The following is a 23449-nucleotide window of genomic DNA, read 5'->3' as shown; positions in this document are numbered from 1 at the left end:
ATCATTAAGGACTCAGGGTCCAAACACACCAACACAGTCGTGAAGAGCACACAACAAAGCCTCTTCCACCTCAGGAGGCTGAAAAGATGGGCCCTTAGATCCTCAAAAAGTTATACAGCTGCACGACTGAGAGCATTTTGACTGGCTGCTGCTCATCATCCTACCGCAAGGCGCTACAGAAGGTAGTGCACACGTCCCAGTACATTACTTGGGCTGAGCTCCCTGCCATCCGTGACCTCTATACCAGGCAGTGTCAGAGGAAGGCCCTAAAAATAGTCAAAGACTCCTGCCACCCAAGTTGAAGTCTGTTCTCTCTGCGACCTCACAGCAAGCGGTACCGGAGTACCAAGTCTGGGAGCAAAAGGCTCCTGAACCGCTTCTACCCCAAAGCCATAAGCGTTGAACAGTTAATTAGACAGCTACCCAGACGTTCTGCTTTTTACCCCCTTTCTACACGTACATAGTACTTCAATCAATCACCAAACCAAAATGTACAGTTGAAGTCAGAAGTTTACATACACCTTAGCCAAATACATTTACTCAGTTTCTCACAATTCCTGACATTTAATCCAAGTACAAATTGTCTTAGGTCAGTTAGGATCACCACTTCATTTTAAGAATGTGAAATGTCAGAATAATAGCAGAGAGAATGATTAATTTCAGCTTTTATTTCCTTCATCACATTCCCAGTGGGTCAGAGGTTTACATGCTATCAAATACTAATTGAGTGTCTTGCCTAAATTATTTAACATGTTTAACACAAATGTGTCGGATAGCCACAAGCTTATCACAATAAATTGGGTGAATTTTGGCCCATTCCTCCTGACAGAGCTGGTGTAACTGAGTCAGGTTTGTAGGCCTCCTTGCTCACACACGCTTTTTCAGTTCTGCCCACAAATGTTCTATTGAGGTCAGGGCTTTGTGATGGCAACTCCAATACCTTGACTTTGTTGTCCTTAAGCCATTTTGCCACAACTTTGGAAGCATGCTTGGGGTCATTGTCCATTTGGAAGACGCATTTGCGACCAAGCTTTAACTTCCTGACTGATGTCTTGAGATGTTGCTTCAATATATCCACATCATTTTCTTTCCTCATGATGCCATCTATTTTGTGAAGTGCACCAGCCCCTACTGCAGCAAAGCACCCCCACAACATGATGCTTCCACCCCCCTGCTTCACGGTTGGGATGGTGTTCTTCGGCTTGCAAGCTTCCTCCTTTTTCCTTCAAACACAACGATGATCATTATGCCCAAACATTTTTATTTTTGTTTCATCAGACCAGAGGACTTCTCCAAAAAGTATGACCTTCGTCCCCATGTGCAGTTGCAAACCGTAGTCTGGCTTTTTTATGGCGGTTTTGGAGGAGTAGCTCCTTCCTTGCTGAGCGGCCTTTCAGGTTATGTCGATATAGGACTCGATTTACTGTGGATATAGATACTTTTGTACCTGTTTCCTCCAGCATCTTCACAAGGTCCTTTGCTGTTGTTCTGGGATTGATTTGCACTTTTCACACCAAAGTACGTTCATCTCTAGGAGACAGAAAGCGTCTCCTTCCTGAGCGGTATGACGGCTGCGTGGTCCCATGGTGTTTATACTTGCGTACTATTGTTTGTACAGATGAACGTGGTACCTTCAGGCATTTGGAAATTGGTCCCAAGGATGAACCAGACTTGTGGAGGTCTACAATTCTTTTTTTGAGGTCTTGGCTGAATTCCTTTGATTTTCCCATGATGTCAGGAAAAGAGGCACTGAGTTTGAAGGTAGGCCTAGAAATACATCCACAGGTACACCTCCAATTGACTAAAATGATGTCAATTAGCCTATCAGAATCTTCTAAAGCCATGACATAATTTTCTGGAATTTCCAAGCTGTTTAAAGGCACAGTCAACTTAGTGTATGTAAATCCATTCTGACCCACTGGAATTGTGATACAGTGAATTTAAAGTGAAATAATCTGTCTGTAAACAATTGTTGGCAAAATTACTTGTGTCATGCACAAAGTAGATGTCCTAACCGACTTGCCAAAACTATAGTTTGTTAACAAAAAATTTGTGGAGTGGTTGAATAACGAGTTAACGACTCCAACCTAAGTGTATGTAAACTTCTGACTTCAACTGTACATACAGTATTACCTCAATCAATCAATCACCACAACTACCTCGTACACCAGTACACTCGGTACCGGTACGCCTTGTGTATAGGCTATATATAGCCTTGTTAATGTTATTTTATTGTGTTACTATTTTATTGTCATCTATTTGTAAATGTTCTTGCTTTTTAACTGCATTGCTGGGAAAGAGCTCATAAGGAAGCCTTGTTGTATTTGGAGCATGTGACAACTAACATTTTACTTGATGAATACAACAAGCACAATGAGATGGAAGATGGTTACCTCTTCACAACAGTTTCAAACTGGGAATACACTTACTTTCAAAAGTTACCCTTCGCTTCTCTGTGAGCAGAATGAGAGAGAAAGAAAATTAAGAGTTCTCTATATATAGAGATAGAGAGAGGAGACACACACACCGAGAGCAGGGGCTGTGGGACTTACCTTCGGGCGTGGAGCTCTCCTTGCATCGCGCAGAGCTAGAGGGTGCTAGGAGGCTGCTGGGGTTAGGCTGGCGCTCGGGGGACTTGACGATGGCCGACATGAGGATCTGCTGGCGGGCGGAGGCTGGCGTGGCCGGGGCGTGCTCTGAGGCTTTAAAATGGGCCGCTGGAAGGGAGGGAGGAACCGTTAAGCATTTGGCAGTACCTGGCACACTTCGACACACCAGAAACATTGCTTCCTGTACATCGTCTCCATCATTAATATACAATCACCCTGTTGAAATACTTCCAAAAATGTGTCCTCACTTCCCTGAAGAAGACAGGGTAAATAAAGTAAGCATTCCACTGGACTGCTCTCCCTAATATGTCAGATCAGTGAGAAGTTCAAGGAAGGGATACAAGGATTTGAACCAAACACTATGACAATCATCAGGGCATGGATTCACAAACAACTCACAGGAGTGCTGACCTAGGATCAGTTTGGCCTGTTCGATAATAATTAATATTATAAACTGGGTGGTTCGAGCCCTGAATGCTGACTGGCTGGCAGGCGTGGTATATCAGACTGTATACCACGGGTATGACAAAACATTTATTTTTACTGCTCTAATTACGTTGGAAACCAGTTTATAATAGGAATAAGGAACCTCCGGTGTTTGTGGTGTACAGCCAATATACCACAGCTAAGGGCTATATCCAGGCACACCCCGCTGCGTTGTGTGTAACAGTATAGCTTCCGTCCCTCTCCTCGCCCCTACCTGGGCTCGAACCAGGGACCCTCTGCACAACAACAGCCACCCTCGAAGCATCGTTACCCATCGCGCCACAAAAGCCGCCGCCCATGCAGAGCAAGGGGAACAACTACTTCAAGGTCTCAGAGCGAGTGACGTCACCGATTTATACGCTATTAGTGCGCACCCTGCTAACTAGCTAGCCATTTCACATCGGTTACACGTGCATAAGAACAGCCCTTAGCCGTGGTATACTGGCCCGTCCCTTATTGCATGAACAGGGAGGACCTGATCCTAGATAAAAACTCCTGCTTTCAGAGGCTTTATGAATATGGGCGTATGTCTTGTAATAAGATTGTTGGCGACACCACCCACCTTCTTCTCTTAGTGATCTCAGCTCTATCCTCATCTTCTGCAGGGCGTCCTCCAGGTCTGAGCAGCGTGTCCTTTCCTTCTCCAGGGCCACCTTCATGTCACTGTACTGCATGGGCAGTGCTGGCTGGGCCTGGGCCCCGGGACCCCCAGCCCCGTTCCCATTGGGCGCCAGCTCATCCCGCCGCCGCCCGAAGATACCCTGGCAGGAGAGAGAGGGAGCTCGAGTTCGAGTTAGAGGGACCCGGAGTTTCAGAAGGAGCCACGGACTTGTGTGGCATTCATTTCACATGCAGTAACATTAAGATGTATTGTGTGTGTGTTTGAGCCTGTGTGTCTCCGTCCAGGGACAACAACCATCTGCTCCCTATGCAGACTGCGCCATTCGCCGTCATCGCGGCGTTCTCTCACCTTCTTTTTCTTGGTGGGCTGATCCATTTTGGCCTGGAGGAAGTCAATCAGCTTGGTCTGCTGAGAAATGGTGCCCTCCATCTTGACTTTCTCATGAGAATAAACAGCCTGTGGCGGGAGAAAGAATCAATGTCAATATAAATGCATCAGGCTACCAGCTAACGTCTCACATGGAATTAGCTGTAAGAGCTGAGCCATTCCAGCAACTACGGCGGACGTTTCAAAAAAACGTAAAAAAGCGTTTCTTATTGGACAAGACCACATAGTACCTCCCTTTTTCAGTCTGTTTGGTGCCGAATGAATACGACCCAGGCCAGCTGAGAACAGCTGGGCTCAGCGGTGTTAAAAACGGTCTGAGTGGGACTGAGTGTAATGTTACCTGGATGTTCTCCAGCTGGTACTCCAGGTCAGTCCTCTCAGTCTTCAGCAGGTCAGTCTGGTCCAGAGCCTCCTGCAGGCCTTGTGTCAGACGAAAGATGTGGCTCTTCTGTAGGTCCATCTGCTGCTGTAGCTTGCCTTGCTGTGGTGGGGAGGTCACCACACCAACACACATCATTCCAAGACAATCGAAAAGCTATTTTCTGTAACTTTTTGTGTAAATTGGACTAGCGTCCTGACCAGGGGTGTACCTGTACATTAAGCTGCCTCACACTACAAACGGGAGACAGGCTCCTGCCTATGGGCTGTCCTGGCTCGGACAAGGCGTACTTAAATGAAATTCAATATTGCGTATTTATTGATGTTTGTGTGAATGTTTGCGGAGTGCTCTCTACCTCGTCCATCAGCCTCTGCTTCAGCTCCCTCTCCGTCTCCAGTTTTTGCTGCAGGGTGCGGGCGTTCATCTCCAGCATGGCGTGCTTCTTCTCCAGGTCATTCAGCTGACAATACACACAACCACAAGTTCAAAGATTGTGTAGAAAAATATAATATATGGCATTTGGCAGACACTTTTATCCAAAGCGATTCGGCACAGTGTGTACATGATGTTTTTCTACATATGCGACCCCAGCGAGAATCAAACCCATGGACCTGCCGTCGCTAGTGTCATGCTATAGACAAGACTCACCGTATCAGAGAGACTCTCGGCCTTCAGTCTCTGTTCTTTCAGGGCTTGCTGCAGAGCCACGATCTCCGCCGTGTGCTCCCTGACCGCTAGCTCCACCGCCTGGCGGGACTCGGTACTGCGCTGGTCCGCACGCAACCTACACACACATGGAAAATTAACACTCCCTGTGTGTGCACAGCTGTGTGTGGGTAGCAGTAGGTTTGTAGTGTGTGTGTGTGAAGGCATTTGCATATGTAAATGTGACATGAGCACCTTTGTATGTACTGTATTGTGTGTGTGTGTCATGCATGTGTGTATGTGTTTATGTATGAAGCGTGTAAGACATGTGTGCATATATGAGGCTTGTGCGCATGCATGCATGTCCCTTGCTTGACGTGTGTATGATAATCTGCCGTGCGTGTGGGCGTGTCTACCTATTCTGCTTCTCGTTGTCCATCAGGCGCTGCATGTCTCGAGTCCTCCTCTCGGCCTGGTTCTTCTCGTCCTCCAGGGCTCCCCTCCAGGCCTCCCACTGTCTCTCCTTCTCCAGCAGCTCATCATTCAGACTCTCCAGCTCCACAACCTGCTCCTCCAGCATGCTGCACGTCGTCTTCAGAGTCTCAATGTTCTACAGGCACACCAGTCACTTGTTTGATTTTGCCTTTATGTAACCAGGTAAGTCATTGAGAAGTTGAGAACTCATTCTCGTTTGCAATAACGAGGTGATACACTAGTCACTTCCTATGCCGAGTCTGTGTATATACACACTACCGTTCAAAAGTTTGGGGTCACTTAGAAATGTTCTTGTTTTTGAAGAAAAACTCATTTTTTGTCCATTAAAATAACATCAAATTGATCAGAAATACAGTGTAGACATTGTTAATGTTGTAAATGACTATTGAAGCTGGAAACGGCAGATTTTTAATGGAATATCTATATAGGTGCACAGAGGCCCATTATCAGCAACCATCACTCCTGTGTGCCAACGGCATGTTGTGTTAACTAATCCAAGTTTATCATTTTAAAAGCTAATTGATGGCCAGAAACAAATAACTTTCTTCTGAAACTCGTCAGTCTATTCTTGTTCTGAGAAATTAAGGCTATTCCATGTGAGAAATTGCCAAGAAACTGAAGATCTCGTACAACGCTGTGTACTACTCCCTTCACAGAAAGGCGCAAACTGGCCCTAACCAGAATAGAAAGAGGAGTGGGAGGCCCCGGTGCACAACTGAGCAAGAGGACAAGTACATTAGAGTGTCTAGTTTGAGAAACAGATGTCTCACAAGTCCTCAACTGGCAGCTTAATTAAATAGTTAACCGCAAAACACCAGTTTCAACGTCAACAGTGAAGAGGTGACTCCGCGATGCTGGCCTTCTAGGCAGAGTTCCTCTGTCCAGTGTCTGTGTTCTTTTGCCCATCTTAATCTTTTATTTTTATTGGCCAGCCTGAGATATGGCTTTTTCTTCGCAAACCTGCCTAGAAGGCCAGCATCCCGGAGTCACCTCTTCACAGAAACTTGGATTAGCTAACACAACGTGCCATTGGGACACAGGAGTGATGGTTGCTGATAATGGGCCTCTGTACGCCTATGTAGATATTCCATTATAAATCAGCCGTTTCCAGCGACAATAGTCATTTACAACATTAACAATGTCTACACTGTATTTCTGATCAATTTGATATTATTTTAATGGACCATTTTTTTTGCCTTTCTTTCAAAAACAAGGACATTTCTAAGTGACCAAGCAGTCATGGAACGTAATCAAACATTTAAACATTCTGGAAGGTACAGGAAACAAATGATGAGCAGACGTCCGTCACCTGTTTCTGGTTGTTGAGGTGCATCTCTCGGTCGGCCACCTCGCGGCGGAGGCGGTCCACGTCCTGTCCCAGCTGCAGGCGGTCGTCCGTCTCGTCTGTGGCCTCGTCCAGCTGCTTGGACAGGTAGAAGTTCTGTCTGTTCAGCTCGGCGTTCTCCTGGCTCAGCTGGGTCAGCTGCTCCTCCAGATCTGTGATCACCTGGTGATGGTGGAGGTGAGGAACAAAAGCAACGACTGAACGGAGTTCAATCATTGCTTAAACGCACATTCTAATCTATATTGACATTCACTGCAATTGGAATTCCAATAAATTTTACTTACTGAGCAACTGTCTCTCAGGGCGTCAAACTTGTGTTGGATTTCATCTCTGTGGGCCTGAAAAAAATAAAACAAAAGTCTTGACCTCTGGTGTGATTTACATGACAGGTTGTGTGTGTGTGTGTGTGTGTGTGTGTGTACAGCTGTGCAGGTTGACAACGTCTGCCAACGTCCTTTCCTCTCACCCTGAGGGCAGTGATCTCCTCCTCGGCCTCAGCGGTGGTGTCCTCCAGCTCTGTCTTGGCCTGCTGCAGCTGGTTCTCCAGGGCGTGGCGTGCCGCCTGCAGCCCGCTAATCTGGGACTCCCGCTCCTGCAGCGACAACGTCAACTCCGTCACCTGGCGCTTGATCTCCAGCTTCTGCTCTTCGTGCTCCAGGCCCATCTAGAACACCAAAGGTTGACGGGTCAGAGGTTAAAGGGTCATGGCATTGCTTTGGATTTGATCGGATAATACAAGGGTGTGGATAAATTAACTGCACCTTGTTTCATGAATTGTTTCTTTAGAACAGTGCTTGAGGTGAAATACTGTACCTTCGGAAAGTATTCAGACTTTTTCCACATTTTGTTAAGTTAGAGACTTATTCTAAAATGGATAAAAAAAATATAAAAAATCCTCAGCAATCTACACACAATACCCCATAATGACAAATCAAAAACAGTTTTAGACATTTTTGCTGATTTGTTAAAAATAAAAAACAGAAATACCTTATTTAAATAGGTATTCAGCCCGTTTGCTAGGAGACTCAAAATTGAGCTCAGGTACTGTTTTCATTGATCATCACTGAGATGTTTCTACAACTTGATTGGAGTCCACCTGTGTTAAATTCTATTGATTGGACATGATTTGGAATGACACACACCTGTCTATATAAAAAGGTCCCACAGTTGACAGTGCATGTCAGAGCAAAAACCAAGCCATGAGGTCGAACTAATTGTCCATAGAGCTCCGAGACAGGATTGTGTCGAGGCACAGATCATGGGAAGGATACCAAAAACTTTCTGCAGCATTGAAGGTCCCCAAGAACACAGTGGCCTCCATCATTCTTAAATGGAAGAAGTTTGGAACCACCAAGACTCTTCCTAGAACTGGCCGCCTGACCAAACTGAGCAATCAGGGGAGAAGGGCCTTGGTCACGGAGTTGACCAAGAACCTGTTGGTCACTCTGACAGGGCTCAAGAGTGCTTCTGTGGAGATGGGAGAACCTTCCAGAAGTACAACCATCTCTGCAGCACTCCACCAATCAGGCCTTTATGGTAGAGTGGCCAGACGGAAGCCACTCCTCAGTAAAATACACAAATGCCATCCCGCTTAGAGTTTACAAAAAGGCACCTAAAGGACTCTCAGACCATGAGAAACAAGATTCTCTGGTCTGATGAAACCAAGATATTTGGCCTAAATGCCAAGTGTCACGTCTAGAGAAAACCTGGCACCATCCCAAGCATGGTGGTGGCAGCATCATGCTGTGGGGATGTTTTTCAGCAGCAGGGACTGGGAGACTAGTCAGGATTGAGGGAAAGATGAACGGAGCAAAGTATAGAGAGATGAAAACCTGCTCCAGAGCACTCCGGACCTCAGACTGGGTCGAAGGTTCACCTTCCAACCGGACAAATCTTTGAATGTCCTTGAGTGGCTCAGCCAGAGCTCAGCCTTGAACCCGATCTAACGTCTCTGGAGAGACCTGAAAATAGCTGTACAGCAACGCTCCCCAGCTAACCTGACAGAGCTTGAGAGGATCTGCAGATGTGCCAAGCTTGTAGCGTTATACCCAAGAAGACTCAAGGCTGTAATTATTGGCAAAGGTGCTTAACAAAGTACAGAGTAAAGGGTCTGAATACTTATGTAAATGTCTTATTTCAGTGTTTAATTTTTAATAAATTAGCAAAAATGTCTAAAAACCTGTTTTCTGCACAGTGGTCTAAAGCACTGTATTGCAGTGCTAGCTGTGACACTAGAGAACCTGGTTTGAGTCCAGGCTCTTACGCAGCCGGCAGGGACTGGGAGACCCATGGGGCGGCTGGGATGTTCCTGTCCCATTGCGCATTAGCGACTCTTGTGGCAGGCCGGGCGCAATGCACGCTGACACGATCGCCAGGTGTACAGTGCTTCCTCCGACACATTGGTGCGGCTGGCTTCCGGGTTAAGCGGGCAATGTGTCAAGAAGCAGTGCGGCTTGACTGGGTTGTGTTTCGGAGGACGCACGTCTCTCGACCTTCACCTCTCCCAAGTCCGTAGGGAGTTGCAGCGATGGAACAGGACTGTAACTACCAATTGGATACACGAAATTGGGGAGAAAAAGGGGCAAAATAATATACATTTAAAAATGGGGTATTGTGTGCAGATTGATGAGGAAAAAAATAATATTTAATACATTTTAGAATGAGGCTGTAACGTAACAAAATGTGGAAAGGAGTTTGAATATTTTCCGAAGGCACTGTATTACTTGAAACTGAAGATGCATGCAAGTAGCTTTGTGTAAATGCCAGCCAAAGTCAACACTTTTTGGGCTGGTTTCCCAGACACTGATTAAGCTTTGCCCTGGACAACAAAAGCAATTTCAAAAGCACAAATATGCTTCATTGTCTCAGCTTAATCAATGTCTTGGAAGCCAGCCCATAGTCTTACTGTGTACAATACAGGGGGCCCTTCTCTTTCCTGGCTTCTTCCCTATTTATCCAAATTCCCCTCTGGGGATCAATACATTTGATTCAACTCTGACCTCTCGGAGTCTGGTCTCCAGCTCCAGCAGACGGCTCCTCTTGCTTTGCTCCTGCTGACTCATCTTCTCAAGGTGCTCCTCCAGCTTGGCGTTCTGGGCCTCCAGCTTCCCCGCCTGGGACTCTAGGTAGAACTTCTGCTGCCTCAGCTCCGAGATCATCTCCTCCTGGGCTTTCCTGCCACAACCACAGTCAGACAGAGAGAGGGAGACCATTGAGGTTTCAACCAAAATATGCATTCTTTGGGTAACAACTGTAAACTTGTCTGGTTACGTATGCAACTTTGGTTCTCTGAAGGGATAGGGTGGGAATGATATGATTTAAAGAGAACTGAGGGAGATGGAGTTTAGTTAGGTGTGGAGTCTTTTTTAATTTGGTTTTCTGGTGCTGTAATGGTGATGGCTGGTGTCAGTTCCGTCTCCTGTCTGTTTTGTTGACTTTGACTTTATGCATACAATATATGTAAAAATGCATGTGCAGTGCATAGAAGTGGTAATACCAACTAATGAACAACATAAAAAGGTGCCAACCAAAGGATCGTTTAGCATTTTGTCTGATCCCCAGGTATCCATGCAGGATGCAATTGCCACTAGCAGAGAGAGCCTAGCTAGCTACTCTGTCGAGAGGGGCTAGCTGGGGCAACAAGTCGGCGGGGGAGGAGACAGTAGTGGATTGAGGGGCATGGATTGTCTATAGCCGCTACTCATCTCCATAAATGTTGCTGTGAACATAATGCAATGCTACATCAGACTGCTACAAGATCACCAACTCTTTGGTTTTGCTAGCCTGAGATTGCTAACCAAGGGAAGTCCTACACTATTGCACATGAAGGTTTAAAATGTTGTATTGTCCTGATAGATTGTAAGTTACTGTTTTATATCATTATATTCTCTTAGTATGAATATACCATTTTTGATTTATCCTTAGAGATAGAAATGAGAGTTAGGTTAAATCTCTGTGTATGAGAAGTGTAATTATGTAGTTGACTGCAGGAATGTGTCCCGATAACTCAAGGCCTCTCCTGAATGATAAGCCTGTGATATGCACGGGAGGAGCACAGAGAAATCCTGGGTGATGGAAAAGTACTGAAGTACATCTTTGTGGAAGGGAGGGGGTGAGAGCTAAGGGTATTAATGGACACTGCACTGTATTGAATCTATGTATTCAGCTGGTACATCTTCACTGAGTAAAAATGTGAAACATCACTCAGAGTTTGGGATCATTGGTATATTAAATATGTTTATTTGTATAATGAGATATTGGGTTTCTTATCAGCCCTGTCCTAGCTGTTTATTATTTGTGTAACTTTGTCCTCAGGCGGGTATGTCTGTCTGGTGAGACTACGATTTGTGCCTAGTAGGTGTACTGCGTGGCCTGCTATGTTTAATGTCTTTTGAACCACTCCAAATAAGAAGTTCCCTCATGGGAAAATAAAGCTATTCTAAAGACCGCCACACTGACATGTTTTTGTTCTGGGTATAGATGCTACGGTTAGTACTCGCATGTTTTTGTTCTGGGTATAGATGCTACGGTTAGCACTGACATGTTTTTGTTCTGGGTATAGATGCTACGGTTAGCACTGACATGTTTTTGTTCTGGGTATAGATGCTACTGTTAGTACTCACATGTTTTTGTTCTGGGTATAGATGCTACGGTTAGTACTCACATGTTTTTGTTCTGGGTATAGATGCTACGGTTAGTACTCACATGTTTTTGTTCTGGGTATAGATGCTACGGTTAGTACTCACATGTTTTTGTTCTGGGTATAGATGCTACGGTTAGTACTCACATGTTTTTGTTCTGGGTATAGATGCTACGGTTAGTACTCACATGTTTTTGTTCTGGGTATAGATGCTACGGTTAGTACTCACATGTTTTTGTTCTGGGTATAGATGCTACGGTTAGTACTCACATGTTTTTGTTCTGGGTATAGATGCTACGGTTAGTACTCACATGTTTTTGTTCTGGGTATAGATGCTACGGTTAGTACTCACATGTTTTTGTTCTGGGTATAGATGCTACGGTTAGTACTCACATGTTTTTGTTCTGGGTATAGATGCTACGGTTAGTACTCACATGTTTTTGTTCTGGGTATAGATGCTACTGTTGGTACTCACATGTTTTTCTGAGTGTAGATGCTACTGTTAGCGGCTAACTTGTTGGCCTCAGAGAGTTCGGTGATCCGCTGCTCCAGATTCTTCATCTTGGAGTCCATGGCGTTGATGGTCTGGAAAAAGGGAATTGTAACACAAACAACACACTTAGATCCATGAAATCAAATTAAGGCCTTTTTCCCCCACCTCCATTTCAATTTAAGGGAACATAATGTGAAAATTGTGCCAGGGTGTGAATAATTGAGACATGGATGCAATGTGATTCTATCTATTTACGAATAAGCACGATTACAGCTTACAGATGTGGTCAAATGTATCAGCACCCTTGCAGTCTTTCTTCTAAAATAAGTTGACATTGAAAACTGTGGGTGTTTACACGAGTATATGTTTGCACAGGCAATGATTCTCGTTTACTGAGTAATCTCTCTCACCTGTGATAAGTTTTGAAAAGAAAAATACAGAACATTCTGCTCCATTGCACTCTAATGTAAAATGCAAGGGTGACAATATATTTGACCGCATTTGTACATCGCACACAAAAATATGTGTTGATTTTTTATCATTTCCATGAAAATAGACATCTGGAAGAAAAAAAACTTTTTTGGTGGTTGAAATTTGTAGCCAGAGCCATATATTCAGACAGGGAGTAAATATAAAAGCCATTAAATATATGGCTCTGAATGTAGCTACTGTAGAGCAATTCGACGGTAACGGTGGGATGAGGTAACGATGTGATTGTGTATACAGTTGTATGGTTCGTTTAACTTGGCAATCATTGGTTTTTGTTTTGACGTACATTTTAAAGTGAAAAATCTGAGTCTCAGTGTTGCTCTGTTACCGTGGACTTGCCCTGTACTGAAATGCAGGCTAAGGCTAAACTAATACATAGGCTAATGTTACATTCAGACCAAAAACCCTTTCTGTCAATGTCAAATGTTGTCTGGCTCTGATCATAAAGCCTATTAGCGGTAGATAACTCAAGTCTATCACGTTAACTAGATTATAGACTTAAGCTTGGACTTTGCAGAGTGACCCCATGTAATGGAATACTCCGAATTAAAATCGCAGTCTTGACAGCATTCCCTTCGACAAATTGAGTGGAGCGCCAAACAAAACAAACAAAAAAAAAACTTTGCCCATAAACATGTCAGAGAATCTGTCCTCAAACAAACAAAAGCTGTGGCAGAAGTCTCGGAGGCTCTCGCCCACACGGCCCCATAATTGGGAGTCTAATTGGCTCACTGCTGTTCTATAACATGTAGCCTATGTGAGTCATACAATTTTCCCATCTCCTCTATTAGCTGCAGTCACCACATTGATATTCGCAGAGATTTCCCCCCTCACAAAAAGCAAACAGTGTTGGACTGTACTGCCCTGCAAGTACTCTATGGAGAATATACACAGCTTTGCGCAGCAATATAGTAAGGAACAGGCGACAATCAAAGAGCGCAGTCAATTAAAAAGTACAAAGCAAGTATGCTAGTTAACTTCTCCAGCTGCACCTTGTTTCATTTTTTTGTCTTTCAGCACAGTTTCCCTGCTTGAGCAGAACTGATAAGCCTGGCAGAGAGAAAGAAGTCAAACACAATGTATTAGTTTTATTACTCCTTATGAAAATTGGCCTTACCGCTTTCTGTTCACTGAGGAGTTTACACTTCTCCCGGGCCTCTTCCTCGTGCTGGGCCCGTTTGGACTCCAGGCTCTCCTTGTCTGCCAGGTCCACCTTCATCTGGGCCTCCAGAACCTGGGCAGTGTTCAAAATGTTTTGAAACTGAGTAGTGCAATGCGAAGGTACTACCTGACCTTGTCCAATAAGAACACAGATGTATTTATTTCTGTTGCAAACTGTTTTGCTATGGTGTGCCCAATCGAACAGTACACCTAGTTCAGGGGGACAGAGAAAGCCAAGTCACTAGTACGCTCACTTGGCCACACTTTTCAATACATAAAGATATCCTTGAGACCATGATATGCAGGCTGACTTAAAAAGTCCTCTCTACCTTAATTTTGTCCTCATAGAGCCTCTCCTTCTGGACCAGGTGAGCCTCCATCCGCTGGGCTGTTGACTGGGTCTCCCTCAAGTTCTCCTCCAGCTCCTGTACAAACAAACACACACACACCATATATCATGCAAGGTAACAACAAAGACCTACAAAATGAAACAACAAAATATGTATGAAAGCACTATCCACACTGTCACTCAGTCCATGACAGAGACACTTGCTTGGAAGAGCTGTTTATCCATGACACGGTGGTAGCGGTGGCCGTTCATGTTGGCATGCAGCCCGGGCCGGTGCGCGTCAAGAAAGACGTCGCCTGTGTGAGCCGTGGTTTCTTCGTGGCTCGTGACAGCAGGCGGGACATCCAAAGTGAGAGAAATGGGTGTGTGCATGCCATGGGGCAGCAAGCAGGACATTCCCTATGTGTGTGTGTGTGTGCATGCTTTAATCTATGCTCTAGGATAAAGGTAGTATAGAGAGGGATAGAGGAGTGGAGGGGGGGGTCAGGGTATTAAGAGGGGACTTATCCCTTGGCTCTCACCAGGATCTTATCAGCCATCTGCTGGATCTGCTGGGATTTAGTCTGGATGTCATCCTTCAGCTTGTTCTCTCGTCGTTCCACCATCTCCAGACGCTTCACCTGGTTCTCCAGGGTCTTCCTGCCCTCCTGCAGGACACACAACAAGTTCTTAATAATAGCCACATGACTGTCAACAACACTGAAATCAGTGGAGGCTGCTGAGGGAGGACGATTCATAATAACGCCTGGAACGCAGTGAATGGAATGGCATCAAGCGCATAGAAACCATGTGTTTGATACCATTCCACTAATCCCGTTCCAGCCATAAACACGAACCCGTCCTCCCCAATTAAGGTGCCACCAACCTCCTGTGACTGAAACGCAGTACATGGATGTAACACAATAAATCATTACAATTCAAAACAAATACATTTTTTACATAAACACAACACATGAGCAACCGTACCTCGGTCTCTCTGAGACGTCGTCGGAGGGAGTCGCTGGGGTCGGCCTTGCCGCGCAGCCGCTCAAGCTCCTGCTCCAGACGTTCTTTAGCCTGCCGGATGTTCTGCAGCAGCTCTGTGGCTTCTGTACTGGCTTTCACCGCCTGGGGGTCAAGAGTCAAATTAGACATTGTGTGGAGACAACAAAGCCCATTAGGATTCATGCCTTTTTATTCCAAAGAACACAGGCAGCAAGGGCATGACACAATATAAATAAATGGCACTGCCATTTAGCCAAGAAACGTTTGTACCCACAACTTCAGTGAACTGTGAATGTCAATGACTGATTACATCAGAAGCTATTCATAGCTACAGTTGAAGTCGGAAGTTTACATACACCTGAGCCAATTACATTTTCACAAATCAGTCAGTTAGGATCACCACTTTATTTTAAGAATGTGAAATGTCAGAATAACAGTAGAGAGAATGATTTATTTCAGCTTTTATTTCTTTCATCACATTCCCAGTGGGACACAAGTTTACAAAGTAGATGTCCTAACCGACTTGCCAAAACTATAGTTTGTTAACAAGAAATGTGTGGAGTGGTTGAAAAACGAGTTTTAATGACTCCAACCTAAGTGTATGTAAACTTCCGACTTCAACTGTATGTGCCTATTGGACCACAGTGGTGACAGCTGATGACTAACCATTCATTTGGGCTCACGAAGCTATTCTACGGTGACATCCAGGACCCCTGTGTGTGTGTGTGTGTGTGTGTACTTTAGAAAATATACCTTGGAGAGTTTGTCTTGGAGTTCCAGGATTTTCACTTGCTGTTCCGCATTGGTCTGAAAAACAGTACGAAAGATTAGCTGACTGTAATGTCAATGTGTGAAATGTATCTATTAATAATGGGACCTAATCTCTGCAGAAGACCGAGGCCAAAACGCATCAGTGCAAGGCAATACATCAATTATTGATGTTATCCATTTCATTCTCTATGGGACTATACAAAACGACGATTCGACACCCAAAGATTTTTGAAGAGTACTCCACAATACAGTTCACCCATGGACAGGACGGCATACCTTCTCCAGTTTGGAAAGGAGCTCCTCCACCTCAGCTTTACCCTGCTCCTTCGCCTTGGGGACAGAAATCCGACATGTTAGCATTCCGACTGCACCTGCATTCACCTCCATGGAGGTCCTACTCAGTATTCACACACCTTCTGGATCCTCTGCTGGTAGTCCACAGCCTTCCTCTTGAGCTCCTCGCTGGTGTTCCGGGAGTCTCGGAGCTCTGACTCGTACAGGTCACTACGGCGCCTGGCGGCAGACAAGTCCTCCTCCAGCTGCCGGATGGTGACCTGCATCTCCTCCAGCTGGGCATGGTACTCCTACGGCCGGGCGCACAGAGAAAGACAAGGGTTCAGGGTGTGCGTGTCTGTCTCCTCTAGCTAGGCATTATACTCCTGGAGCACAGGGAAATGTATGCAGGCCAAGATGAACATATTCTGGGCCCCTGGGAATTAAAGTCTCATGAATTTGTGTGTGTGTGTGTGTGTGTGTGTGACTGGCTCATCATTTCTGCGGAGTTGTCGTGGAGGATTTTAAAAGATTTTATAATTACTATAATGACATCCACTCTTCAGGACGGAAAACATCATCCTTATAATCATCACACCGTCAAAACAAAAATCCTCTTTAGTCTTTTCCCCTTCATGATTCACACATACCCGCTTCTAATAATATTGTTGATAATATCCGACAAGAGCTGGCTTGTTATACTAACAGCAGTAGAATGAGCCTCTCATTGAGACGGTGGGGTTAAAAGCCTCTTACCTGCCGCTCTATAGTATATGAGCATGTGGAGAGGATGAATCACAGACAAAGAGAGGCTTACTAAGCCTGCTGATCCCTACTATGGGTGTGGAACACTCTCTCACACTGCTGCCTGCCTCAGAGGGCATCAATCACTGGCTCCTAGACCAATCACTGGCTCCTAGACAACAGACAATCACCCAGAGATTCACACCAGACCAGAGAGTTAGAGACTGCAGAGGTACGCTAGGCTAGTTTCTACAAAGGATTTTGTGTGTGTGTGTGTGTGTGTGTGTGTGTGTGTGTGTGTGTGTGTGTGTGTGCCTCCTTGTATCTTTGTTTAAAGGGACACAGAGTAATAAATATAATACATGCCATTTAGCAGACACATTTATCCATAGCGACTTACAGTCATGCGTGCAACATTTTACATATGGGTGTCCCGGGAATCGGACCCACTACCCTGGCATTACAATTGCCATGCTCTACCAACTGAGCTATGAAGTAGTGATGGGGGGGGGGGAATACATAAATACCGTTGCATATCTGGATATTATTTTTTACGATATATCGTATCGTTTTGACAATGTCGCAATATTATTTTTGCTAGTTGGCTGTACCTTTACCAAAACTCGGAGTCAATTTGTTTTCAGAGACTTAATTTCCATGACTGATCAAAACGTGTTCTCTCATCCCTCTACAGCAGACATATGGTTAACAAAATGTTCAGAACATCGAATCCCAATAAAATAAAAGTATCGAATCCCAAAACATATAAAATCGTGAGAGTCGCAATACATACTGTATCGGCACCTAAGTATCATGATAATATTGCGAGGTCCATGGCAATTCCCAGCTCTACTACAAAGGACCGCATAATAAAGCCATACTCTCTATGACAAAGTGTGTGGGTATGAGCCTCATTTGTCGACCAGTATTTACGTGAAGGGTCACAGAATAAGGTAATGATACTGTACAATGATACTGTACAGTTCGTGATGAGTGCAATGATACTGTATTAAAGAGCACATATACTGTATTAAAGAGCACATCCAGCTCCCGAGTGGCGCAGCGGTCTAAGGCACTCCATTTTAGTGCTAGAGGAGTGACTATAGACCCTGGTTTGATCTCGGGCTATATCCCATCCGGCTGTGAACGGGAGTCCCATAGGGCAGCACACAATTGGCCCAGCGTCGTCCGGGTTAGGGGAGGGTTTGGCCGGTGTAGGCCGTCATTGTAAAGTAAGAATTTGCTCTTAAATGATTTGCCTTAGTGAAATGAAAGGTTAAATAAAAAAATATGCATTATGCATTGCAAATATGAAAAGGGATTCTGTGTGATGACCCTATGACCTTATAATGTAGATATGAGAGAGTGGAAAAGTAACACTGGACTGGCTAGGCCCAGGCTACAAAATGAACTAAGGTGCTCAATGACCATTCAGTGCTTGCAGGATGTTACATTATTATTATTTTTTTTCACCTTTATTATACCAGGTAGGCAAGTTGAGAACAAGTTCTCATTTACAACGGCGACCTGGCCAAGATAAAGCAAAGCAGTGCAACACAAACAACAACACAGAGTTACACATGGAATAAACAAACGTACAGTCAATAACAAAATAGAAAAAATCTATATACAGTGTGTGCAAATGAGGTGAGGTTAGGTCTCTACCGCAATAAATAGGCCATAGTGACAAAGTCATTACAATATAGCAATTAAACACTGGAGTGATAGATGTGCAGAAGATGAATGTGCAAGTAGAGATACAGGGGTGCAAAGGAGACAAAAAATAAATAACAATATGGGGATGAGATAGTTGGATGGGCTATGTACAGGTGCAATGATCTGTATACTGCTCTGACAGCTGATGCTTAAAGTTAGTGAGGGAGATATAAGTCTCCAGCTTCAGTGATTTTTGCAATTTGTTCCAGTCATTGGCAGCAGAGAACTGGAGGGAAAGGCGGCCAAAGGAAGAATTGGCTTTGGGGGTGACCAGTGAAATATACCTGCTGGAGCGCGTGCTACGGTGGGGTGCTGCTATGGTGACCAGTGAGCTGAGATAAGGCGGGGCTTTACCAAGCACAGACTTATAGATGACCAGGGGCCAGTGGGTTTGGTGAGGAATGTGAAGCGAGGGCCAGCAAATAAGAGCATACAGGTCACAGTGGTGGGTAGTATATGGGGCTTTGGTGACAAAACTGATGGCACTGTGATAGACTGCATCCAATTTGCTGAGTAGAGTGTTGGGAGGCTATTTTGTAAATGACATCGCCGAAGTCAAGGATCGGTAGGATGGTCAGTTTTACGAGGGTATGTTTGGCAGCATGAGTGAAGGATGCTTTGTTTGCGAAATAGGAAGCCGATTCTAGATTTAATTCTGGATTGGAGATGCTTAGTGTGAGTTTGTAGTTGCCCACATATTCTAAGTCAGAACCGTCCAGTGTAGTGATGCTGGACAGGCGGGCAGGTGCGGGCAGCGATCAGTTGAAGAGCATGCATTTAGTTTTACTTGCACTTAAGAGCAGTTGGAGGCCACGGAAGGAGAGTTGTACTGCATTGAAGCTCGTCTGGAGGTTTGTTAACACAGTGTCCAAAGAAGGGCCAGAAGTATACAGAATGGTGGCATCTGCGTAGAGGTGGATCAGAGAATCACCAGCAGCAAGAGTGACATCAATGATGTATACAGAGAAAAGAGTCAGCCCGAGAATTGAATCCTGTGGCACCCCCATAGAGACGGCCAGAGGTCTGGACAACAGCCCCTCCAAGTTGACACACTGAACTCTGTCTGAGAAGTAGGTGGTGAACCAGGCGAGGCAGTCATTTGAGAAGCCAAGGCTATTGAGTCTGCCGATAAGAATGTGGTGATTGACAAGAGTCGAAAGCCTTGGCCAGGTCAATGAATACGGCTGCACAGTATTGTATTTTATCGATGGCGGTTATGATATTGTTTAGGACCTTGAGCGTGGCTGAGGTGCACCCATGACCAGCTCGGGAACCAGATTGTATAGCGGAGAAGGTAAGGTGGGATTCGAAATGGTCGGTGATCTGTTTGTTAACTTGGCTTACGAAGACCTTGGAAAGGCAGGGTAGGGCATACATAGGTCTGTAACAGTTTGGGTCTAGAGTGTCTCCCCATTTGAAGAGGGGGATGACCGCGGCAGCTTTCCAATCTTTGGGGATCTCAGACGATATGAAAGAGAGGTTGAACAGGCTAGTAATAGGGGTTGCAACAATTGCGGCAGATAATTTTAGAAAGAGAGGGTCCAGATTGTCTAGCCCAGCTGATTTGCAGGGGTCCCGATTTTGTAGATCTTTCAGAACATCAGCCATCTGAATTTGGGTGAAGGAGAAATGGGGGAGGCTTGGGCAAGTTGCTATGGGGGGTGCAAGGCTGTTGACCGGGGTAGGGGTAGCCAGGCGGAAAGCATGGCCAGCCGTAGAAAAATGCTTATTCTCAATTATCGTGGATTTATCGGTGGTGACAGTGTTTCCTAGCCTCAGTGCAGTAGGCAGCTGGGAGGAGGTGCTCTTATTCTCCATGGACTTTACAGTGTCCCAGAACGTTTTGGAGTTTGTGCTACAGGAAGCAAATTTCTGTTTGAAAAAGCTAGCCTTTGCTTTCCTAACTGCCTGGGTATATTGGTTCCTAACTTCCCTGAAATGCAAGAGTCCTGATCATAGACATAGGAGTAAATTGTCTGTGTTCTAGATTTTGGGAAAGTCTCCAAAATGGCGTTTCCCTTACTAGAACCTCTAGAGGACATGTCTTGAGTTTGGGACACAACTTTAGTTAGTAGGTTTGGTGCTGTATGTATTAAAGATCAGTTTTGGCCCTTCACATCATGACCTGATCCAACTCATACTCTGCAGGGCTCTATGCTGACTTGTTTTTACAAGGAACAAGTGTGCAGCTACGTTGAAAGATGTAGGCGCACAATTAAAAATATTTGCGATATTAGACATAGCTTCTAAAATACAATTCCATTCCGCACAGCAAAGTATTTCGGCGCATTTGCAAGTAAAATGGTTGCACTGTAGAGCCCTGCTCTCGCATGCTTGATACGTACGGCCCTCTGGGTGAAAACTCAGTAAGCATGCGGTTCACTGGTAAGGAAGGGGTTGATGGAGTGAAGACAAAGTTGAAGTGTGACTCTACCTGCTCCTTGATCTCCTGCAGCTTGCTGCTTTGCTCTCTGATGTCATGCAGCAGCTGCAGAGCCTTGTCATCCTCCTGAGACACCTCCACACGGGCTGCCTCCAGGCTGCGCTTTAAGCTCTGTGGAAACACACGCACAAATAACACACGCACACACAGTAAATAAATCACGCATTCAAATATATCACCCTATAATGCGGTAGGTCTACTCTAATCAAATGGAGAAATGCATGACGACACCGCATTATCATCAGTCATGCATATACTAAACTATATGGGACACATTAACAAGGTTGCAATGAAGAAAAATAATGTAAGAGACACTCCACTGTCCAATATGCACTCAACTGTGTTGATATGCAACTAGATATTTGAACACAGAGTTAACACATTACTTTTCTAGCAAAATGGCTGTAACCGTAAGGATAGTTTGGATGGACACATAGCATTAGGTACTCACACTGCACTCAGTGATGTAGGTGGCCAGGTCCTGCTCCAGGATGGTCCTCTGGTTCTCAGAGGCTTTGAGCTCCACATCCTTTTGGTGCAGAACTGACTCCAGGTCAGTCATCTTGCGCTGAAACCTAGAGATCTCCTGCTCCATCTAGGAAGGAAGCCACAAGGGACACCGAAGCTAGCTATTATACCGTGACTCAAAGGTTTATTTTTCAGAGTTGTACAGTGGGTAGAACAAGTATTTGATACACTGCCGATTTTGCAGGTTTTCCTACTTACAAAGCATGTAGAGGTCTGTAATTTTTATCATAGGTACACTTCAACTGTGAGAGACGGAATCTAAAACAAAAATACAGAAAATCACATTGTATGATTTTTAAGTAATTAATTTGCATTTTATTGCATGACATAAGTATTTGATCACCTACCAACCAGTAAGAATTCCGGCTCTCACAGACCTGTTAGTTTTTCTTTAAGAAGCCCTCCTGTTCTCCACTCATTACCTGTATTAACTGCACCCGTTTGAACTCGTTACCTGTATAGAAGACACCTGTCCACACACTCAATCAAACAGACTCCAACCTCTCCACAATGGCCAAGACCAGAGAGCTGTGTAAGGACATCAGGGATAAAATTGTAGACCTACACAAGGCTGGGATGGGCTACAGGACAATAGGCAAGCAGCTTGGTGAGAAGGCAACAATTGTTGGCGCAATTATTAGAAAATGGAAGAAGTTCAAGATGACAGTCAATCACCCTCGGTCTAGGGCTCCATGCAAGATCTCACCTCGTGGGGCATCAATGATCATGAGGAAGGTGAGGGATCAGCCCAGAACTATACAGCAGGACCTGGTCAATGACCTGAAGAGAGCTGGGACCACAGTCTCAAAGAAAACCATTAGTAACACACTACGCCGTCATGGATTAAAATCCTGCAGCGCACGCAAGGTCCCCATGCTCAAGCCAGCGCATGTCCAGGCCCGTCTGAAGTTTGCCAATGACCGTCTGGATGATCCAGAGGAGGAATGGGAGAAGGTCATATGGTCGGATGAAACAAAAATATAGCTTTTTGGTCTAAACTCCACTTGCCGTGTTTGGAGGAAGAAGAAGAATGAGTACAAACCCAAGAATACCATCCCAACCGTGAAGCATGGAGGTGGAAACATCATTCTTTGAGGATGCTTTTCTGCAAAGGGGACAGGACGACTGCACCGTATTGAGGGGAGGATGGATGGGGGGCCATGTATTGCGAGATCTTGGCCAACAACCTCCTTCCCTCAGTAAGAGCATTGAAGATGGGTCGTGGCTGGGTCTTCCAGCATGACAACGACACGAAATCCACAGCCAGGGCATCCAAGGAGTGGCTCCGTAAGAAGCATCTCAAGGTCCTGGAGTGGCCTAGCCAGTCTCCAGACATGAACCCATTAGAAAATCTTTGGAGGGAGCTGAAAGTCCGTATTGCCCAGCGACAGCCCCGAAACCTGAAGGATCTGGAGAAGGTCTGAATGGAGGAGTGGGCCAAAATCCCTGCTGCAGTGTGTGCAAACCTGATCAAGAACTACAGGAAACGTATGATCTCTGTAATTGCAAACAAAGGTTTCTGTACCAAATATTAGGTTCTGCTTTATCAAATACTTATGTCATGCAATAAAATGCAAATGAATTACTTAAAAATCATACAATGTGATTTTCTGGATTTTTGTTTTAGATTCCGTCTCACAGTTGAAGTGTACCTATGATAAAAATGACAGACCTCTACATGCATTGGAGGTAGGAAAAGCTGCAAAATCGTCAGTGTATCAAATACTTGTTCTCCCCACTGTATATAGAAATGTATATTTCTCAGAGTTGTACACATTTTGTCAAATGAGACGAGATAGTCACTCAAAAGGAGTTCAACGTTTGCCCCATGTTACGGTAAATGCCACGAGAGATCTCCTGCCCCATCTGTTAATCAATACATAATTAATTA

The 23449-nt window shown here is 44.9% G+C and overlaps 1 protein-coding gene across 2 annotated transcripts in view; it reads right to left on the bottom strand.

Moving 5' to 3' along the window:
- The window catches only part of LOC139370921 (citron Rho-interacting kinase-like), a 50606-nt gene that overhangs the window by 12077 nt on the left and 15080 nt on the right, over positions 1-23449 (bottom strand). The window contains exons 12-33 of one of the 2 annotated variants that reach the window (XM_071110808.1): positions 21482-21625; positions 21022-21141; positions 16268-16438; positions 16131-16184; positions 15837-15890; positions 15066-15206; positions 14621-14746; positions 14080-14175; positions 13707-13823; positions 12083-12192; positions 9968-10142; positions 7435-7632; positions 7253-7306; positions 6933-7130; positions 5545-5738; positions 5132-5267; positions 4839-4943; positions 4445-4585; positions 4066-4173; positions 3658-3856; positions 2553-2717; positions 2430-2453 (exon numbers count right to left, since the gene is read on the bottom strand). In XM_071110808.1, coding sequence (XP_070966909.1) covers positions 2430-2453; positions 2553-2717; positions 3658-3856; positions 4066-4173; positions 4445-4585; positions 4839-4943; positions 5132-5267; positions 5545-5738; positions 6933-7130; positions 7253-7306; positions 7435-7632; positions 9968-10142; positions 12083-12192; positions 13707-13823; positions 14080-14175; positions 14621-14746; positions 15066-15206; positions 15837-15890; positions 16131-16184; positions 16268-16438; positions 21022-21141; positions 21482-21625 — 2830 coding nt within the window. The remainder of the gene's footprint in view (positions 1-2429; positions 2454-2552; positions 2718-3657; positions 3857-4065; positions 4174-4444; positions 4586-4838; positions 4944-5131; positions 5268-5544; positions 5739-6932; positions 7131-7252; positions 7307-7434; positions 7633-9967; positions 10143-12082; positions 12193-13706; positions 13824-14079; positions 14176-14620; positions 14747-15065; positions 15207-15836; positions 15891-16130; positions 16185-16267; positions 16439-21021; positions 21142-21481; positions 21626-23449) is intronic. The other variant, XM_071110807.1, reaches the window with a different exon arrangement.

The sequence above is a fragment of the Oncorhynchus clarkii genome, chromosome 17 (assembly GCF_045791955.1).
Source record: "Oncorhynchus clarkii lewisi isolate Uvic-CL-2024 chromosome 17, UVic_Ocla_1.0, whole genome shotgun sequence".
Classification (NCBI taxonomy): Eukaryota; Metazoa; Chordata; class Actinopteri; order Salmoniformes; family Salmonidae; genus Oncorhynchus; species Oncorhynchus clarkii.
This window is presented reverse-complemented; position numbering and strand designations above follow the sequence as displayed.